The 21,019-nt window shown below is 36.4% G+C and overlaps 1 protein-coding gene and 1 long non-coding RNA gene across 7 annotated transcripts; one reads left to right on the forward strand and one right to left on the reverse strand.

The window, feature by feature from the left end:
* Positions 1 to 3,916: 3,916 nt before the first annotated feature.
* Positions 3,917 to 21,016, forward strand: red (LysM peptidoglycan-binding domain-containing protein red). 2 transcript variants are annotated; one of them, XM_036818233.3, is made up of 5 exons: positions 3,917 to 4,088; positions 5,631 to 5,707; positions 16,918 to 17,115; positions 18,920 to 19,524; positions 19,964 to 21,016. In XM_036818233.3, exons 2-5 carry the CDS (start codon positions 5,660 to 5,662, stop codon positions 20,217 to 20,219), a joined length of 1,107 nt encoding a protein of 368 aa, XP_036674128.3. In that variant the 5' UTR covers positions 3,917 to 4,088; positions 5,631 to 5,659; the 3' UTR covers positions 20,220 to 21,016. The 2 variants fall into 2 exon arrangements, with proteins under 2 accessions (XP_036674128.3, XP_016938555.3); XM_017083066.4 differs by lacking the exons at positions 3,917 to 4,088; positions 5,631 to 5,707 and adding an exon at positions 16,422 to 16,725.
* On the reverse strand, positions 9,188 to 10,256 carry LOC108016409 (uncharacterized). Of its 5 annotated transcripts, XR_011604054.1 has the most exons (4): positions 10,001 to 10,256; positions 9,767 to 9,917; positions 9,492 to 9,706; positions 9,188 to 9,412 (listed from the first exon to the last, which is right to left on the reverse strand). It is a non-coding gene; the product is annotated as an uncharacterized lncRNA (long non-coding RNA). The 5 variants fall into 5 exon arrangements; XR_011604055.1 differs by having other exon boundaries at positions 9,188 to 9,428; positions 9,492 to 9,917; XR_011604052.1 differs by having other exon boundaries at positions 9,492 to 9,934.
* Positions 21,017 to 21,019: the final 3 nt, after the last annotated feature.

The raw sequence follows: 21,019 nt of genomic DNA on the forward strand, positions 1-21,019 counted from the left end.
GATGGTAATAACGGCGATTTAAGAGGTTAGCCATTTTATGCTTTATTTTAGAAATACTTCAATTAAGTATTTTCGAACTACTTTAAACGTATTTTATATTCAGCCTAGGCTAGGTCGCTATCTTAGAAAAACGAACACCATAGGTTGATTCATAAAAGATTTACTTACTGTATTGGACTTACATACTTCAATTAGGATAAATGGCTGTTTTGGTACCATGTTTTTGGTTAATTATAATGTTTAGAGGATCTTTAAGTTATAAAAGGGGTCCCTTTTACCAAACGTAACTTTTTGGATGGCTTAGTTATTTCAGTTTATGTAATTTTTAATGATGTTGATTCAAATCCTAACCAATTAAAACGCTGTCTCGACCGTTTTCCATCCAGTATGCATTCCCATTCTTGTATTGCTAAGTGAGAATAAATTTAAATACTAAAACCAGAATATATATATTTTAATTTAATTTCAAAAAAATAAATTTTGTGGCCCTGTTAAAAACCGTTGTACCTTAAAATTTTCTGTTAATTTAGCAAAACCTGAAATTTACAGAGTGACCATACATTATGGTTGCTGACCTCGATTATTAGGTTGGTGTCTTGGCTAATAAAAATATATTTTAGCTGTGATTTCTCGTTTTCCAACACTCCAACACGTTAAATTTAAATTTGAAAGCAGGTGTAACTGCTAATTGTAATAATGTATGGTAATTAAATTGTTTGGAACTAAAGAATGTTAAATGTTTTAACCTTGTCTAGGAGATTATTGTGACATTTTTCATAGACGAAATACTTCCTTAAATATTTTGCTTCCTCTTGAAGAGGGGCTAATTAAGAAAAAACATTTCTCGAAGCAAAATTTTTCCTATCACCAAAAAAATCTGTTTTCGCTTTTTTCCAAGTGACAAATATCAATCACCTAATTTGCGATCCTATTATCTCCGCTATGTGTAGTTCGGATTAGTTGCGATTTCATAATGAAGCCATTATGTGGGGACACACATAAACAACTCGGTTTTGGTTCTTTGACAAAGTTATTAACCAAAATCTTTGGGAAGACACCCAAAGGCTTTATACACTGGCAAGGCGCGAAGTAAACAAATAAATTTTGGTCAACGATTCGAACGTGTCTGCTCATTTAGCACATTCTTGATTCACAATGCAAATTCAACTGTTGCCGGGTGAGAAGGAAAGAAGGGCGGTAATACAATCGACGTCACTTCGATGGCGTTTCACTTTTATTCGCGGAAATTTTGAATCACTTTGCTGCCTGCAAATCTTTTGGCCAGCGACAAAGAACGGTAATTTACATTCAAAAAAATGTTATCTCATAAAAGTAATCTGGATTGGCTCCGTTTTTTGGAAAGTTCATAAAGAAGGACGTGTTAATCACGGCGGCCTGATTTCCAATTTATTACTCAATAAAAAATATTTAGGATGATGAAGGGTGAAATAGTTCTGAAAAACAAGGCCATAATAAACTCTTTATTTAGCAATTTTTGGGTATATCAGAGGTTTTTTTTTGTATTTGTTGTGTTTGTTCCTATTAAAATTGTGTTTGTATAATAAATTGTTAATTTTGTATAGTTATTTTTATGTATCTGCTACATTTTGGTAATATAGGATTTATCATTTCATAACTAAATATAAACATAATGTAAAGAACCATTTTATTTTCAATTAAAAACTCTTTATAAAACAGAAATCCTTTTTGTTGAATGATTATTTATTGTCAAACACTTCAAAATATATTACTAAAAATAAATAGAATCCCCTAAAAATTGGTAGTTACTTAGAAGTTCCAAATTTTGGTCAGGTCAGGAGCTAAAACAGTTCCTAAATCTTTTCTTTACTAAGGAACTCGCATATTAAGAAGTTCAAAAGTCCTTATAAACTCGACTATCAGCTGTTGGCAACAGGAGTAAAATGACCTTTGTTTTCAGCAGCTGACGCATTCCATTCGGCACATCACCGTTAGTCGGTTCGTTTAGGCCCACAGTGATAAGGAGTATCGATAACAATATATATGATATCTAACACGGATTACCTTGTACTGTGACAGTCGTTCTCGGCTTATCTTGGCCGAAAAACAACTCAAATTGTCGGCCAAGCATAATGAAACTTTTGTTTTGACAACATTCACTACCGCCGGATTCCTAAAAATAGTTCTTGAACTTTACCGCAATTATCTGCAATGCAAATGATGACGTTCGTCGGTTGGAAAATTCCCTGTTCATCGCTGGATAGGGATTCCTCCCCAGATCGTGGGCTTATCACGCATGCTCATGCTAATTAAGCTTATGACGAACGAAGCAAAGCAGACTCACAAAAAAACACAGAAAACGAGGAGCAAGGTAATCACTATACCTGTGCACCTGTCACCGTCATCCAGTTATCATTTAATAATCGGCGAGAGCGCCAGAAGAGAGAGAGCTGCTTAAGTGATTATCACTAGTTTGCGGGTACACATGTATATCTGTGTACAGTAAGTGCTGTCTTTAGTAGTATTACCTATTATATTTTAAAATGTAAAATGGTTTCTTTTAAAATACAAAATAGTCAAAAAATATTCTCGCAAAATAGAAAGATGCAGAACTAAAAAAACATTTGAAAAGGTATAATTACATACTAAATATTTTCAGAACTTATAGTTGAAAATATGGTATTATCGTATGGATCCCAAGTATTTATCTTCTTCATTAGAAATAAATTTATATTTTATTTTATAGAAAAGTTTTATAAAAACATTCCCAATAAAGAACAAAAACATTACGTATGAGAAATCATCTTAAAATTGTAGAACAAAGAGAAAAGTTGCCGGTGTCATTTATTAAAAATAATGCATGTCCATATAAATATATTCGTTTAAGTTCATTGACCTTCTCTTTAATCGATATTTTACATTAGTCATTTCGAAGAATTACAAGATTTAAATGCAATATCACATATAAAGGCGAAATTATAATTATTTCCTTAGTAACAGGCAATCTCAATGCTTTCGGTTCTTTACTTGCAGTTATGAAAACTGTGAATATAAATGTGAAATAAAAATCTTCTATAATTTTCCATAAGAAATCCCCAATAAATATTCACCATTTAAAATATATATTTAATCATAGGGTTATGAAGGGTTTCATCATAGGGTTAAGATTTTACCACACAGATAATTCTACTTATAAAAATATATCATATCATTTAGATGAGTATATCATTTTAAACCGAAATTGACTTCTCGTTGCAGAATTCATATTGTCTTTCCCTCCATATACATTTTCATGTTCCATAATAAATGAGAAAGCCATTATTTTAATAATTTGACTGTTTCTTGAATATTTAAACATTTAAATATCATAGTTTTGAATTCATATCATGTCAGTTAGTACTCTCAAAAATGTAGATAAGATATTAACATGGATACTAGAGCCCTGCGTGGTTATAGAAAAGGTGGGATATAACTAAATCATATCATATCATATCACATCACATATATCATGGTCCAGTACAATATCAGAACACACCATACCGATCTCCACATCATAGTGCTCCCTGTGGCGCTCTCTTTCCGCCGGCTAGTCCAACGTGTTTGCTATCACCATTATCACTCGAATTAGGCACAATCATTTAACGAATTCGCCTGCCCGTATGGTACTTGGAAAAGTAATGACTGGCGGCGGGATGTGAATAACAGCGGTAAACCCATATTTACCAGCTATCTAGTATTTGTGTGGGTACTTCCAATACTGCGACTATTCCATTCTTCAGTTCCAGCCGAAGAAACCGAAACCAAAACCGAGAGCCTGCCCCGCCAAGCTGAGCGGCCAGAAGAGAGTCTTCCGGACTGGAAGAGAGTCGAGTAGAGAGGGAATCAGCCAGCCTTTGGCGATCGCTCGTCGGTTGCTCAGCAGTCAGCTCAGCAGTCACTTGTTTTTGAGTGCTGCTTGGAGTTGGTCGCTCGCCTGCTGCGCTCTTAGTGGTTTTGGCTAAGTTAACTTAGTTAGTGCCGCCGTTTGGCAGCGAAAAAGCTGAAAAAAATAAAAAAAATATAAAATATCGCGTTGTCGCCGCCGTCGTCGCCCTTGTATCTCTGTGTTTGTGAGTGCCGAAATGGAAAAAAATATAGAAATATAATATAAAGAAGAGTTGCCATTAAGTGAAATATATACATATACACACGGCAAACTAAATCTAAAAGTTAGGCTAAGAGTTAGAGAACGGTTACGATTGTTGTTGCCAAGGGGCATTCGGCGGGCATCTGGACATAAAGCCCCAATTGTGTGTATTTACACTCGGCGCTCGGTGTGCTCCACACTCATTTGCATTGTGACAAAAATAACAAACAAAAAACAAAAGCCGCCCCTTGTCCCACAGACACAACAACAATTAAATTAATAACTTAAGTAACAGCAGCAACACGAACGGTCGACGTTGGCCTGTGGAATTATTATTATAACATGGAAAAAATCCTAAAAGTTGGTGAACATTTTCGTCTAGATAAAAAGCGACACAAAAAGTCAACTGGCAAAAGATCACGAATGGCGGTACTTTACACATACATTTCCATTTGTCGCGGCCGGAAAACAAAATCACATCTGTACAGTCGGAACTCTATAACTCGGAAGTATGCAAGAGCTGTGTTCTATCAAGAAATATAATTCCGTATACCCAAAGCGATCTTGAAGCTTATAAATCCCAAGCTTTTCCGCTGTACAATAAAGACAAAAATAATAATTGAAAAACTTAAAGAAAATCAGAAATTAATAAAAGTAAAAAATATTATATTATAAAATATTTTTTAATTTTATATTTAAATTTTAACTAAAAATTAAGAATATAAAGTCTTTATTTTTAGTTTAAATTTAAATATCAAAAATTTATAAATATTTTCTTTAAAAAAATGATGTTCCTAGTACATAAAATAAACAAATTTCAATAGAACCTAAAAATCTACTCTTTTAAAACTTTTAATGATCTTGGTATTAGAAACAGAAGTTTTGGCTTCAATTTAACTATGCTTTAAGGCTAATTTAGTGCCAAAATTCAACCTATGTTCTTATAGGAATATAAATATTTTTCTAAAGGAAATACATAAATTTAAATATTAATTTATATCCCTAAAATAATATAATTTTCCTAAAAATCCACCTAACAAATCCTACAATAAGCATTTAATTCAAATTTATTTATTGCACACTAGTTCGACTTATAGAGGTCCGACTGTACCCACTCACATACGTCACCGGCACACTCCCACTCTCCCACCAACACACGCCCACAAGCTCTGGAGATTTGCACAAGTGCAGAGACCCAGAAAAAAGACCGAAGAAACGAAAGAGAAAAAAGCCAGAGATTTGTTGTTGCCAGCCTTGACTAGAGCGAAAGAGCCCAAACTAAGTAAAGTCAGTCAAATAATTACTCGGAAATTGCACAACCACGTTTGATTGCAGCCACCGAAAAAAACCAAAAAAGAAACAGATATCAAGACAACGCGAAAAAATCCCCACGAACAGTGGTTAATTGTATCATAATTGTGGAAATATATTCAGCCGACAGACAGAAAAACAAAAAACACGAAAATTAATTATGATCAGTGAGTGGAGTGACCGTACTTAGTATTTTTTATGTTCTTCAATGCAGGCGATCCAGTAATAAACAAATTCACGGAAATGGATTACATTGTAAAGGCCTACAAAGATTGGAAACTGCATTCGCAGGTAAGCAAGCGGGTTTTCAATATTATAGAGGGGAATGTTCACCATTCAAGGCTAGGTGTCATTCCACTTACAAATTCATAATTATTGTGGGCACAAGAGACAACAGGAAGCTGACAATCGGCTTACAATTAAGGTGTATACAAATTAGAAATGGAATTACAATTGTAAGGTGGCAAAACCACTTACGAATTAATCCGAACAAAATACTGCTAATTTGTGGTATTTATTTAAAAACTATTTGTTTTTTATTTAACGTTAGAACGAAAAGTGAGAATTTCCTTTGAATTTTTACAATCGTTTCAAATTGACTTTGTTCTAAGAGAATAAAGGTATCAAAGCGTTGGAAATGTTTTATAATAATATTAATTTAATAGATAAATATATCTATATGATAATGATGATAAAGGGTTGTGGTGAAAAATAACCGCTAATTTGTGGTATTTATTTAAAACCTTTTTTTTTGTCTATTGTTAAAACTAAAAGTGCGAATTTGCCTTGAATTTTTACAATCTTTAAAATTTACTTTGATCTAAGAGAATATAATATCTATATATAGTTAGATACATATGTATATATCTTTCAAAATCAACTGTTTTTTTTCCGTGTGATTCTTTGAGACCTAATCCAATGAAGGTCTTAGACACCCCTCTCTAAAGTATATAGATCTGGTATCTCATGGGACTCCCAGCAATCTCGTCTTAACGGCTTTTGCCACTCGAAATGCTTGCCTGTGGCAATCGGCTAAGATGACGACAATATTGTGGCTTTCTTGCAGAAATGAACCCAACTTCTGCTGGCTCTTTGTCTGATCATTAATATTTTTTGTGCACCTTTTCTACATTCGCGGATTCGCGTGGTTGTTGGAGAATGCGAAAGGCTGTGGAGTCACGGCAATAAGCGGTCGTTAGCTCTTGGCTTCAAGTTGTGGCTTTCAGCCAGAGTCTAAGCAAATGCAGGACAGTTGGGGGCAAAAAAATAGTTACTTCCAGAAAATATCCCCATTGGCTATATTTTTCATTAAGTTCCTCACATTAGATAAAAACCTTTTTAACAAATACATCATTTATAAATCAAAGAAAATCTAGTATACATTAGTAACCATATATAGATATATTTAATGTAACCACATATTTTAATAAATATTTTTTATAGATAAAAACTCAAAATATAACTTAGTTATGAATTGCTAAAAAATTATTATTACTACAGGTAGCTTTTTATTTTCTAATAACTATTGATGTTATTTCATAACAAAATCCCAGAAAATATTTAAATTCTCCTTGATGTATTGCCAAAAATATAATATACAAATGCACTACAAGCAGATATGTTATTATTATTTACTCAACAATCCATCTATTTATTAGTTCTGAAGAACTGATCATAATATTTTGATCCCTATTATACATACATGTGCATATTCCCAGACAAACACCTCGACGATCGTCGGTAAGAACTTGGCTTTTAGGATGGTGGAGAGGGGAACTGTCTGTGAGCCGAAGTGCTTAACCGCATTTAAGAAAGACCTGGCCAAAAGACACTCGGCAACAGCCAAACAAAATAATAAATTATTCTGTGAAACACGATCATGTCGAAATGGTCTCGCATTACCCAAGAAAAAACCACTCTGAACGAGCGTTACCCTTTCGGTTCCTCGGCTTCTTTTCCACTCTCTATCTGGTATCGCTTTTTTGTATTTATTTGTATTTATTTTCCTGTGGCATACTGAGCTGCGAGTGTTTGCGAATATGCTATTTCGATTGCCATTACAGTCCAATCCGAATGCGAATGCGAATGCGAATGCCACCAAAGTGTGCTAAGATCGTGGCCAGCGAACCAACGCGATGAGTAAGCCCAGGCCAGTGGCGAATACATCTGGCCAAAAGCAAAACCAAAACCAAAGCCAAAAGCAGCTACAGCCACCAACTTATGCGGCTCTCCTCTCCGGTTGAAGTGCAATTGGCCAATGAGTGCAGCACAGCCAGTGCACTCGAAAAAAAATCAGAGGAATTTAACCAATTTTTAAGAATTTTTTATAAGGAAAAACCAGAATTTTTATAAGGAATGTTTACTATTTTAAATATGCAAAGCCATATTTTGCAATACATTTTATAAGGGTATATTTTCTCCAGTGGCGGATCTAGGATTTGTTAGTGGGAGGGGGATATGAAAAAAAATTGTTGAGTAGATATCAAAAATTATGAATAAAATACATATTTGAATTGTAATACCCTATAAATATAATTTTGGGGGGATCTATTTCCCATTAACAACCCCCCCGTGGATCCGTTCGTGATTATCACCCAAGTCTGTTAAATATCGTCTACATTTTCAAACCAAAAAAACCGGATTGTTTATGATTTTTTAGAACCAAATAATACCTATCAAAAGCGGTTTAAACCCAGTTTATACAATGTGGTATATTTAGAATGTGGGTGATTTTATTGTTAGTATTTCAAACTGACTTTCTAATTGTTATGTTAATTCAAATTTTATTAAAACGGGTTATCAATTCAGTTTGGCAGACGATCTGTGACTTATTATAATTATAAAATTATAATCTTTTTTTAGTTTTAAATAGTTAAGATCATATTTATTCTCGGTGTTGAAAGCGAGAACAACAAGTTGAAGCGATCGCAAAATGCATTTTATACGCTGACTGCAGCTGCTAATTGGGCCAATGCACAGTGTACAAAGTATAAAGTTAATTCATGCTTGGCGTCGCATTCCATTTGGTCTTCTAAAAATATCCTTAACCTTGGCCAGATCGAGATCCTCTTAACTAGAGGGTTCAATGCACCCTATCCGGTTCTTAGCGGCCATCTTGCAGTTGGCTTTTTTACCCCCTGAAATTCCACCATTTGGGTTTGTCCTTCGGTTAGACATGCGATAGGCTAAAACATAAATATATATCACTCCACTGGCACATTTACATTTAAATTCAGGTGTAACTCTTCGACTGATTGCGACCATTTTAACCAGCTGTGGGTGGTTTTGGCCTTCGTTAATCAGCACCTGCAGCGAACCGAAAGTCCCTCCGATTTGATTTGGTAATGGTAATGGTAATGGTTTGCATGCGGGCGGGCCAAACGAAACGAGGTTGGTCTATTACTCACGGCTATTTGGCGATAACTTTAGGTATAATTAAGTTCAACAGCAATTTGGGTCACGCGCAAGAGTTTAAGTTGTCGTATCACATGAATGAAAGAAATCATGTATTATAGTCTTGTTTTTACATTAGTTCTGTATATTAAGTATTCCTCTTTTTTTCATGATAAATAGTAGTACAAAAGATTGTGAGTTATAAAAAATAAAAGAATCTAGAAAATATATTTAATAGCTTGACTCGAAAATAAATTATACTGCGTCGCGCTGATTAACCTGATGACCTGTTCACTGCCCAATCTTATACCATTTATGTATACTTTTTGAGCACTTGGCTGCAATGTTTTTTTGATGCTGATTAAAAATACGTATAGCTTACAGGGTCACATAGAGTCTACTTTTATTTCATAAATATTAAAACGTTTAAGGTTATTCCGTTATTTACCCATTTGAAAAGGAATTGTTACATTTTTACATTGCGCACTGATCGACGGGTTTCTCACTTGTTAAGTTCATATTCGAAGGGACGAAAGACTGTGGTTTCGTGGTGGGTTGAGCCAACGGATTGGGTTGATCCAACGGATTCCGACTGAAGTAAATCTAGAAAAATAAGAATCTTCTTATCATCACCATATAAGGAATATATTGGAATGCCCAATCTTTTCTAATAATTGTTTACTTTTTGAGTATTTGCCGACGTTTGCTTGATGATAAAAGGTCAAATTCACGAAGAGTCCACTTTTACTGCATAAAAATAAAAACCAGTTGGCTTTTATTAAATATTTAGTTCTGTTGTTTACTCGTCTAGCAGCCGAAGGGATTAGTACATCCTCCAAGTACGCCTTGATTGATTCCATTTTCAGGTGTTAAATTAAGCTTCGAAGTGTCGATATCCTGTGGTTCCGTGGTGTATCGAGCCAACCAATCGGGTTGAGCCAACCGATTGGGTTCAGCCAACGGATTGGGATGAGCCAACCAATTGGGTTGAGCCGACCAATTAGGTTGAGCCAACAGATGTCCCAGGGACAGCAGGAATGCGATCCAACAGGTCACAAAAATTGAAGTGCCCATTTCGATCGACAAAATTATTCCGCCTGAAGTAAATCTAGAAAAAAATCGAATCTTCTTATCATCACCATATTAGGAACATATTGGAATGGCCAATCCTGTATTTTTAAAAGTAAATACCTGTAGTTTAAAAGGTGAAATTCACAGAGTCCACTTTTACTGCACAAAAATAAAAACCAGCTGAAGACGTTGGCTTTTATTTAATATTTAGTCTATCCGCAGAAGGGATTAATACATCCTCCAAGTACGTGGTGATTGTTTGCATTCCCAGGTCTTAAATCAAGATTCTTAGGAACAGCAGGAATACTATATAACAGGTCACAAAAAATGACACGTCCACTTCGACCGACGAAAAAATCCGACTGAATTAAATATAGAAAAATACGAATCTCCTTATCAACACCCTTATATAAATTAAATACAGAGAGTTTATTTTCCAGCATATTTCTGCTGTCTTTTTTAAAAAAGTTTATTAAATAACAAAGAATTTAGGGGGATTATCATTTGATCTTCAACTATTATAGAAATGTAAAAGCTTTCAATTAATAATTATTTCAATTAATTATAATCCACTTCGACCAACGAAAAAATCCGACTGAATTAAATCTAGAAAAATACGAATCTCCTTATCAACACCCTTATATAAATTAAATACAGAGAGTTTATTTTCCAGCATATTTCTGCTGTCTTTTTTAAAAAAGTTTATTAAATAACAAAGAATTTAGGGGGATTATCATTTGATCTTCAACTATTATAGAAATGTAAAAGCTTTCAATTAATAATTATTTCAATTAATTATAATCCACTTCGACCAACGAAAAAATCCGACTGAATTAAATCTATAAAAATACGAATCTCCTTATCAACACCCTTATATAAGGTAAGTACAGAGAGTTTATTTTCCAGTATATTTCTGCTCTCTTTTTTAAAAAAGTTTATTAAATAACAAAGAATTTAGGGAGATTATCATTTGATCTTCGACTATTATAGAAATGTAAAAGCTTTCATTCGTGGAAAAATTATAACCGCTATTTACGATTAATTAATAATTATTTTCGTACACTTGGACTGATTTTTATTTTCGGAATAAACTTTAAGCTGGTCACTTTCAATCGTTAAAAGGAAAAGGAGCACCCGCTAGGAACGCCATGATCAACGGAATTTTCAGGATTTAAGTTAATATTACTAGGGTTGAACAGCAGAAACAGGTCACAAAGAAATATGCGTCCATTTTAAGCGACCAAATAATTTTAACTGCTGAGTATTTTAACTTAGTGCTAAGGAAAGAGACACCTGTTCTTATCAGTTCAGTAGAACAGAAATAAATAAGAAAATAACGTTAAAAAATCATAAAATTTAACCAACAAAGAGAGCGCTTGTTTTCAATAAATTCCCGCGATCAAAGTCAATAATACTTGCTTTATTATAGGATTATAAAGTACCAAAATTGCAAAAAAAACTTCAAACTAAAACTGATTTTGCTGTTTTACCTGTGTCAGTATTAATAATCTATACGTTATTATTAATAATACATTTGGTAAAAATATAGATTTTAATTAAGTAGCCATGAAATCTGATTAGTGGGTCTCTAAACAAAGTTAGGTTTCATATAAACTGCAAGTTATATATATAAAAACGTGGGGGAAAGTTTGTATATCACGGTTTAAAATGATACTAAAATAAAATCACCGATTTTCTCCTCGAAGTGCGAAAACCCCAAGATCATCTCGGGGGATGCCAGTGAGTCAGTTGAGTAAACTCTTTGCCATGCTCTGAGATACAAATCGATCGAATCTTCGCTTCCTGTTGCACAGTGTGATTTAAAGACGGGTTTTCGTGGTGATTTTTTTTTTGGATATTCTATTTTTTCATTGTGGGTTTATTTGCGATTACTGTTTTTCTATATTTAAGTTTTTGTCTGATGAAGCGGTTGCAACCGGTTCGAATCGCTTTGAATAAAGCGTCAATCTACAGCAACTGAACGATTGATATGCGTTATTGTTTTGATTGTGACAGCAAAGCTTATAAATCCGAATAATCAGCATAAGAAAGGAACAAAGTTCCGAAAGTAAGACAGAGATAAGTCGGCATTTGTATAAGAGCAAATAAACCGACATTTTGGGCTCTTTGTCTAAACATTTGTCTCGAATCGTATGGGTAACCGGCCTTGACTTTCACACACTTGTCTTATCAGAATTAGAACGTGCTGATCGAACGATTTGAGGGCCCAAAACGTCAATTTCAAAAGCCCTGTAAAATTTCCTTATATCCGCATTGCTTGCCGTACCCACATATATCTTTGATCGCACCTTATATTGATCATAAACGAGGGCTGCACCCTCTCTCCTTGGAAAAAAGTCGGCAATCTTATCAGCAAACAATTTGTCACCCAAAACAATGAGAATTGTAAAAACAAAAACCCCCATTGTCGGCCATACATTTTGCGAGAACCAAGGCAAACACTAAAAAACAAGAACTCAAGTAGTCGTAGGCATATAATTAATAGTTGAATAAATCATATTGATAGTCATTTGATGGCTTCCCAGATGTTTTTTAATGACATACAACAGCACTAGTATATATATAGTATATGAGTATTATGAAACCAAGCGGACAATCAATCACACGCTTAAGTGCAACGTCATTAAGAAATAAAACAACCTTTATAGAGATTGATAATTTGAAGGGTTCCATTACCCACTTGTCTAAAAAAAACTTGAGAAACAGTCAGAGTATTTGAAGTTCTTGAAAATATATATTTAGCACACATGCCCAAGAATTTTAGCATACTCTTCGGTAAAATAAACTGCCAACCGCAAAGCCGCAAAAATGATATTTTAAGAAAATACCCATCAGCTCGGTAAAAGCCACTGAGTAATCAATCCACAGTTTCATATTCCAATGAAATGTACAAAGATATTCGCTCATATCTCAAGAAAAATCACCAAAAGCTGATAGTTAATATTCCCGATGGGAACTTTTTGCAAGGTACTCTTTAACAATCATTCGTTTCTTTGTAAAATATTTGAAATGTCATAAAATGTCACGTTGATAGATTTTGCACGTAGCACTGGTAATTAAAAGCGTGTAAGATGTGTTCGAGGGAAATGCCCTTTCAGTTGGCAAAAAAAAATAGTCATAAAATATCTTAGGAAATTCACTCACACCACCACCACCATGCTAGTTTAAGAACAACAGCCCTTGAAGAACCGGCGACCCATCCATTAAATTTATCGCTAAATATAAATAAACTTAAATGAAAAGGCCACTTAAGACCCGGACACTTGACTTATGGGGCTCTAGGCATTCACAAGCGGTTATACAAGCGGGCATTGATATCGCCGTGGACAACTTAAGCCCCGGGGGCATTAAAAAGTCAATTCTTTTTAGACTTTCCCGGTAATTCCCTGATAAGACAAAGCAAGACGTTAGTTATGGAAAAGGATGCAAATTTTAAACCATTTTAGTCAAGGTTCGATGGGTTTATGTACTGTGATTGATCTTTGTTTACTTTGTTTAGAATTCATCGGGTATTCTACTGACTATATCATATCTATAGTTTTAGGCCAAGGATTGTTTAACTTATTCATCTTCTTACTGAGTAATTGGAAAGCCTACAAAATAACCCCCCTCTTAAGACAGCGTGAATCATCTCTGTAAGCCATATCTATCTGCAGGTCAATATTTACCATCGAGTGACCAGGAAAATCCACAAGAATCACGTGTCTTCATACCAATAATCCTCTTTGTTTGGCATTATCGCGGCCATGTGGCGAGTACTCTCCATATATCAACCATAACTTAACTCAGTGCTCTAGATTATGACGCGAACACATGCAATATCAATCTGAATAGATATATGGAGGAGCTTCTTATTTCTCAGTCACGTACCATACATACAAATTGTTTTGGCTGCCGTTTATCAATTTGCATTTCCCAATTTTGGTGGCTTTAATTAATACTAAAGATAGTGCCCGCCTGGCACTGGTTATGTATGTATAACCTTCGGTTATAATTTTTGTGCGCTTGCACAAATCGATACATTTTTTAAACAAAAACATTCCGCACAGCTGCGGGCCCGATTGAAAGGCAACAAATTGAAATAGATTACCAACGATATCGTTAAATTTATGAGTGTGTGAGCCACATTAGCTGGATAATTTATGGCTCTGATTATGGGCTAACTAAAAGTGGACTCCGTCGTCGTCGTCGTCTTGACCTTCAGCACTCGAAGTTCTTTGAACGTAGACGATAATTTCCCATCAAGCGATGAACTCGCTGATCCGCAGATTGGTTCAAATTAGTGACTCACAAAGTGAAGAAGCGCCAGCCAGCCGAGCATGTCTGATGTCTCAATATCCCTCTGTTAGAGCCAAAGTGCCAAAAAGCATTTAACATTCATTTCTGCGCCAATAAGCGCGCACAATAATAAAAAAAAATAATAAAGGCAATGGTATATAGTACGATCGTGTACTGATCATCAATCAGGTGTTTTGTTAACTGTGCGTAGAATCGACAATGGCGAGAGCTTTCTCTGCAGGCTGTACACTTCTAGATTTAAATCGGAATATTCCGTGTACACCACGGCGTATGGGTATTTTTTCTAGCCAGTTAGAATTAGTGACGCAGCATGCAGCTCGTGACTGGTTTGAACAATGGACAATTGTTCGCCGGCATGCGCATGTCAATGACCGTTTCGTCACCCTCACCCCTTTAGATCGGCCAGATATATATCTTTATACTATGTACCTACCCATAGAAAACTATGGAGAGCACACAGCGAATGAGTTTCAGCTGCCACCGTAATGTGTGTCTGCTATCTACGCAGCTTATCTGCAAAATATTTGCCAAACATAAATAAATGGCGCCCAATACAAAGTAAAATAAACGGTGGCAATAGTGTCACCAGCTTAAAAAAAAGAAGAAATTACCTTTTGATTTAGTTAAAATGCAGGTATATTTAGTTTTTAATGAGAATCAGAATACATTGTTATAGGTATATTGCAAATTCTAATACTATAGTTAGTGGTTATATTTTCCTGTTTCCCAATATGGCAGGCGAAAAAAAGTTGTTCTACACAGTAAGCATTTTATTGGAACTCATTCTTGTTAAAAACTTTTTGAAAAAATGTGTAACGCATTAATTAAAATAAGAAATTTAGAAAGGCAGTTATTTTGGACTTTTAGTTTTTGTGTTTAGAAATACCAACCATAGAAAATCAGTCAAATTGATAGGTTGTCCGAGAAAAAAAAATAATTTTAGTTATTGTTATGTAGTATACATATGTGAAATTTAACTGCTTTTTGCTTTCTATATTTTTTACTGATTAGGAAATAAATGACTAATAGCTAAATAATCAAAAAAATCACTCAAAGTTTGTCTGCACTTTACTTTCTATATTTTTTTTTTAACGGAAATCATTTAAATGCTCCTCTAAAGACACAACTACCAGCAAATAAAATAGTGCAAAAGGAGTACAAGAAACATTTGAATTTAACAGCCTGATATAGTGTACTAACAACTTGTTGTTGACCTTAAACGTGCCCGGTTTCGAGTCCATTATGGCCAAAGCCCATAATGCAAATATGCGGTAGTTATTGTACAGGCAATGCAATAATGCAGCAATATTGCGCATACAATGCTCAGCTACCATTAATAAATAAAGTCACATGTTAATTATCAGGCAGTGGCACGTCGTCCGCTGGCACCACTAATTTCAATATTTGCAGCAGCTGTTGGTGCTGGGACAAAAACAAAAAAAAATTACGAAAATAACAAACTCAGCGGCGACCTGCTTTGTTCAAACAGGTTCGAACCGACTGTAAATATATACAATACATTAAAAGACGTTTACGTAGCCGACGCGGATCACGTGAAAAAATTATCCACCGCTGGCGGTGAAACACTAACAAACTGAAAAATTAGCAATGTCTGGATGTTTGAGACAAAGGAAAGGCAATATAAGTGCGCTAACTGCTGGCCATTTCAAATTCGCGCCATTTTGTTGAGTCAGGTGGCAGCGCCAGACAGTTCTTAAAATATTGAAATCGAAAAAGTGATTGATTGGTTTTTTTGTCACTAGTGCTCAGAATATGATCAATATTAAACTTACCGCGTATTAAAAATAAAAAAAAAGTATAAAATAAAAAAAAAATAATGTTGTTAACACTTGGTAAAATAAATTACTTACCATTAATCATTAAATTCTAATTTTTGTTTTGTCTAATTTAAGATCACCTCTTAACTTTATCATGGGTTTAATCAATTAAAAACATTGGTTTCAAAACAAAACAAAAAAGCATATAAAGTTTAGGATTTACATACCTTGTAAGCGCAAACGATTTAGTAATGGTTGCTTGGAAATATAAAACTAAATTATACATTTTTTAAAAGGGGAAGTAGAGAAAGTCTTTCTTACCACTTCCGACATTTGAAATTTCCCGCCACATCAAAGGCAGGGCTGCCTTTCCGATGTCCTTTTGTCGAATATATCGATACTATCGCGAGATGCTGGCCCATCTCTAGCAAACACGTAGTAAACAGAAAAAAGCAATTGGATCGAAAAATCGCAAATTGCAACAATAACGGAGCACTCGCGTGTGCAAATATTAGCGCAATTCGTCGGCAGCGTGAGAATTGGGCGTTAAAATCGGTGGGAGGTCGTCGTCGCCACCCACTCCCACTTTCTCCCCGTCTCTCGCCATCTCGCTCGCTCTGTTTTGAAAGGCCTGCCATGCTTGTATGTGTGTGTGAGTTGGGGCTCCATATGCGTGTGTGTGTTGGTGCGGTGGAGTAACTGTAACGGTTGCAGTTGCATTTACCGTTGCAAAGGAGCGGCGTTCGGGTGAGTGCGCCGCATAATTAATAAATGCGGAAATTAATCGACTTTTTGTTTAGTCGCCCCAACACTGCCTTAAAAATCTCACTGTTTTACACGTACATTTTTACATACTTATATTCCCGCTGTGATTGTGTGCGTTGTGGCCATGACATCACTAATATAAATCCAACTATCTCTTTTTTAAAACCATTGCAGTTTCAAGAGATCGTGCCCGACATGGATGACTCGGAATTCATGTTCAACGAGAAGCAATCGATCCGGGACTCCGGGCGCACCCTGAAGCGCTACGGGAGCACCTGCTGCAACAGCCTCCGGAACAACGAGACCCTCATCCGGCACATCGTCGAGAAGACGGACACGCTGCAGGGCATCGCCCTCAAGTACGGATGCACGGTGAGTCCACGGGGTCAATCCTCTGGAGAAATCACCAAGTCATTGCCCATTGATTTTGTGCCAGGGCAGGAAGCTCCAAGAATGCCAGAGAAAGTTGCCTTTTCCTGGGGTATATACATATAGCCCCTAAGTAATAACCAGGAAATCATTTTTGATAGATTTTATAGATACCCCTATGTACGGAATATCAGAATAACTATCTTAAAGTTGCAATATTTTTGAGTTGAAATCTTTCATACCAATTTTATAGATATCAGTTCTTATGCCTTAAACCTTGGGATATCTCTAAACCACTTACCTTTTAAATGCTCATTTCCCTAAGTTTATATGTATTTATAATATTTCTAATGGGCCATAGTCATACGACCACTTTAAAATGCGCATTTTCATATTCAAGAAAATTTGCCTTGCACATTTCCCGTTGAGCAATTTGAACGGGAAGCTCCAGCAGTGCACAAGTAATACTTCAAATCACAACTCCCCGTGATTTACAACAGCTCTTTACGGAAGCTCCACTAGTGTTGTAATCCCAAAATGTTAGTGCCAATTATTAATTTTATGCCAGATAAATATTTTTCAAAATATTTACATAAGCCACCTCACCGAGGGGTGAAATTAGTTTCTATAGATGCACTATCCTAAAAATTAGACACACACATATCTCACCCTGAAGAAATTCCACAATTTAGTAACACTTTAACTTTTTCCAAACGTGATTAAATCTTCTTGGCCTGTTTTTTATTTAAATGAGCCACCAAAATGGGTTAGCTGCAACCATTTCTAACAGCATTGCTGACACGCTAACCCTTTTGCATTTTAAATGTCAGCCCATGTTTATTTGAACTCATTGACTTTAGAATGCCACCCTTGAACTTTCGTATTTAAAATTTCCTTACAGTCAAAAGACTCAAAAATGATCTAAGCCAAAAGGTTAATTAACAAATACTTTTTTTAAGTACTAAAACTTTCATTCTAAAAAGTAATTTAAAATGTATTTGTGCCGCTGGTGGAAGGTCAAAGCAATTACTGTCACGCTATCCTGGCTAATTTATTTTGTATATGGTTTTTCAAATTATGAATCTTAACGGAATGATTCCACCACATCCATTGATTTCTTGCACTCTTGGGGAAGCTTTACTAGTGCAGCAATCACGCGAACCCATTGCATTTTAAATGTCAACTCCCTGGGATTTGAATATATCGATTCAATAGTGGCAATGTTGCTACGGGTAACTCCCATACCATCCCATTCCCAACACCGTGTCATTCTGCTCTTTCTTGGAATTTACGACCGAACCCACACCTTCTTAGAAATGCGGGGGATGTGATAAGTCGTCTAGTGACTTGGACAAACAGTAGATAGCGACATGTGAGAAGGGACAGTCAGTCTAGAGACTAGTATCCAGTATCTAGTCTTTAGTCTGGCTGTTTATCAGTCTCGTTATCGCTGGGGACCCGAGAGACCTGTGGAAAATGCTGCAGCCCCATGTTTAGACACCCTCTCCCGATCTGACAGATTGCTGCATATAATTTATGTCCACAATGGGAACTCGACTGTTCAGTTAGCACTTGTCCAATATTTGCCTAACGTCAGATTAAGTTTATTGACTCAAAAGATTTGAAATGTCGCTGTAGGCCAAAAGCAATATAGTTGCATGCCACTTGACCCGATTGGCCATATATGCGACATAGCCGGCTCATCCATCCGTCGATCAAGCGCATCCATCAATCATGTGTCAGCGCTGCAATTGCCCGTAATTGATGAGCTCCTCCAACTTATATATACCTGTGTATTGCATTTCAGACGGAGCAAATAAGACGGGCCAACCGCCTCTTCGCCTCGGACAGCCTGTTCTTGCGTCAGTTCCTGCTGGTCCCGGTGGAGAAGAACTCGCCCTACTATCCCCAGGTGCCTGGAGATTCGATAGCCGCCTTCGATGCCGTGCTGGCCACGCCGCCGGGTACTCCGGATGCCAATGGACAGCGGGAGGCGCACAACAATGCCAATAATCTGAGCCAGAGCAGCAACAGTTTCATGAAGAGCAACGACATTAGCAGCAGCAGCAGTAGCAGCAGCAGCAGCAGCAGTGGGAGCAGCAGCAGCTGCAACACAAGTGGCTCCGGTCCCAGTCCCGGAGGATCGCGATCCGGCGGCAGCCAGCAGCAGCAGCAACAGCCCCCCCAAAGGCCGTACTCCATTGCCGGGGAGCTGCTGGTGGTGCAGGCCGGAGACGAGGATCCAGCGATGATGCACGGCCACGGTGGATGCAGCGGAAAGCAGAGCAAGAGCCTGGACTCGGTGGCCGCGATGACGCCCGAGGAGGAGAACCGAAAGTGCATGAACGACTTCCTCAACAAGATAGACAACACCATTTCCGAGTCGCGCAAATATGTGGAGCGCTCCAAGGAGTAAGTTAACCTAAAGTTATCACTCATTGTTGACAGAAAAGTTGTTATTCATACTTTTCAGATTAGATATATTTTTCTAAATCAATTAACACATCAATCACAATATTAGATCGTTCAGCTATCAATTATATTTTTATTTTTCACTCTAGAAATCAATCATTTTTAAAGTCTATTAAGTGACAGAATCATGAAGAACATAAGTCAATAAACTTTGAACAATGTTGATTGAACGCGGAAATAAGTACTTGGCTCTATTAATTTGCACAATGTCAATTCAAAAAATATTTATTTTTATATATAATTGTAATAAAATTGTCAGATAGTGGTTTAATCGCTTTTTATCATGGAAAAACAATGCTAAAAGTATTAAAATATAATTAATTTACAATTATAAATACGTTTAAAATGCATTTGCTAATGGCTTTCTGATTACTTTCAGCCTGGTCAACAGTCAGAGTGACGCGGACATCTGCATCAGTGCAACCGCCGACTTCTTCCCGCAGCGCCGTCATCCGCTGAACAACTCCTACAAGACCAACAACAACGACCGTCCGCCGCAGTACCAGCGGCACAGTTCCACGGGCAGCGGGACCTCCTCGGACACGGCGCACCTGCTGAACACGACGCAGACGCGACGCGTGCAGAACTCGTTGAAGCGACTGGAGAAGCAGCAGGATGACTTCTTTGAGTTGTAGCATCCGTCTACGGGTCGGAACCTAGCCTAATTACGCTGAGAGTTAATTTTACAATTCGTTTTAATTGCCGCGCATCGGGGGAGACGACTTATGTCAGCATGTTACATCACACGGAAATGCCGCACTCTAAATGTAATATAAATAATGATATATATCGACACGTATGCGCGATACCTTACCTATACGATTAAACATAATTGTAACTGAGCTAAAACCTAAACTAAACTAAAAACCTAAACTAAGCGCTGCGCTATGTAAACCTGTAGTACGATGACAAGGCAGTTCTGTCCCCCCTATTTTTTTGATCTTGTGTCAGCCCTGTATAATTGCCGCCAATTTGCTTGCAAGATCCGATCTGATCCGCATCAAACCGATCCGGAAGCCTTCTGTCCTCCTGTCCGCCCCTTCCTGCCCCCCATTATGTTTACTTTTTGTATGACTCTAGCTTTAATCACACTGTGTATAATTTAGTTATGAGAATTATTAATGTTAATTGTATATAGTCGCCAGAAGACACAACAATTCCCCTGGACTGCTCTGACCGCTAAACACGAAATTGGCCAACTGTTGACGTGTAATTATAATTTATTCTTTAGCTTTCCAAAGTATTAAAACGCAACTGAAAATAAATACTGTTCTATATAAAACTGTAACCTCAATTGTTAAACAAGCATCCACCACAAAACAATCTAAATATCCCAGAAACCTCAATATCGAACTGCACTCATATCGAGCCAAGTCATGTTGTACGTGAGAATGTTTTATAAAAATAAAGTGAAAGTTGTGTTGGAACAAAAGAT

This window comes from Drosophila suzukii, chromosome 3 (assembly GCF_043229965.1).
Source record: "Drosophila suzukii chromosome 3, CBGP_Dsuzu_IsoJpt1.0, whole genome shotgun sequence".
In the NCBI taxonomy this organism is placed as follows: domain Eukaryota; kingdom Metazoa; phylum Arthropoda; class Insecta; order Diptera; family Drosophilidae; genus Drosophila; species Drosophila suzukii.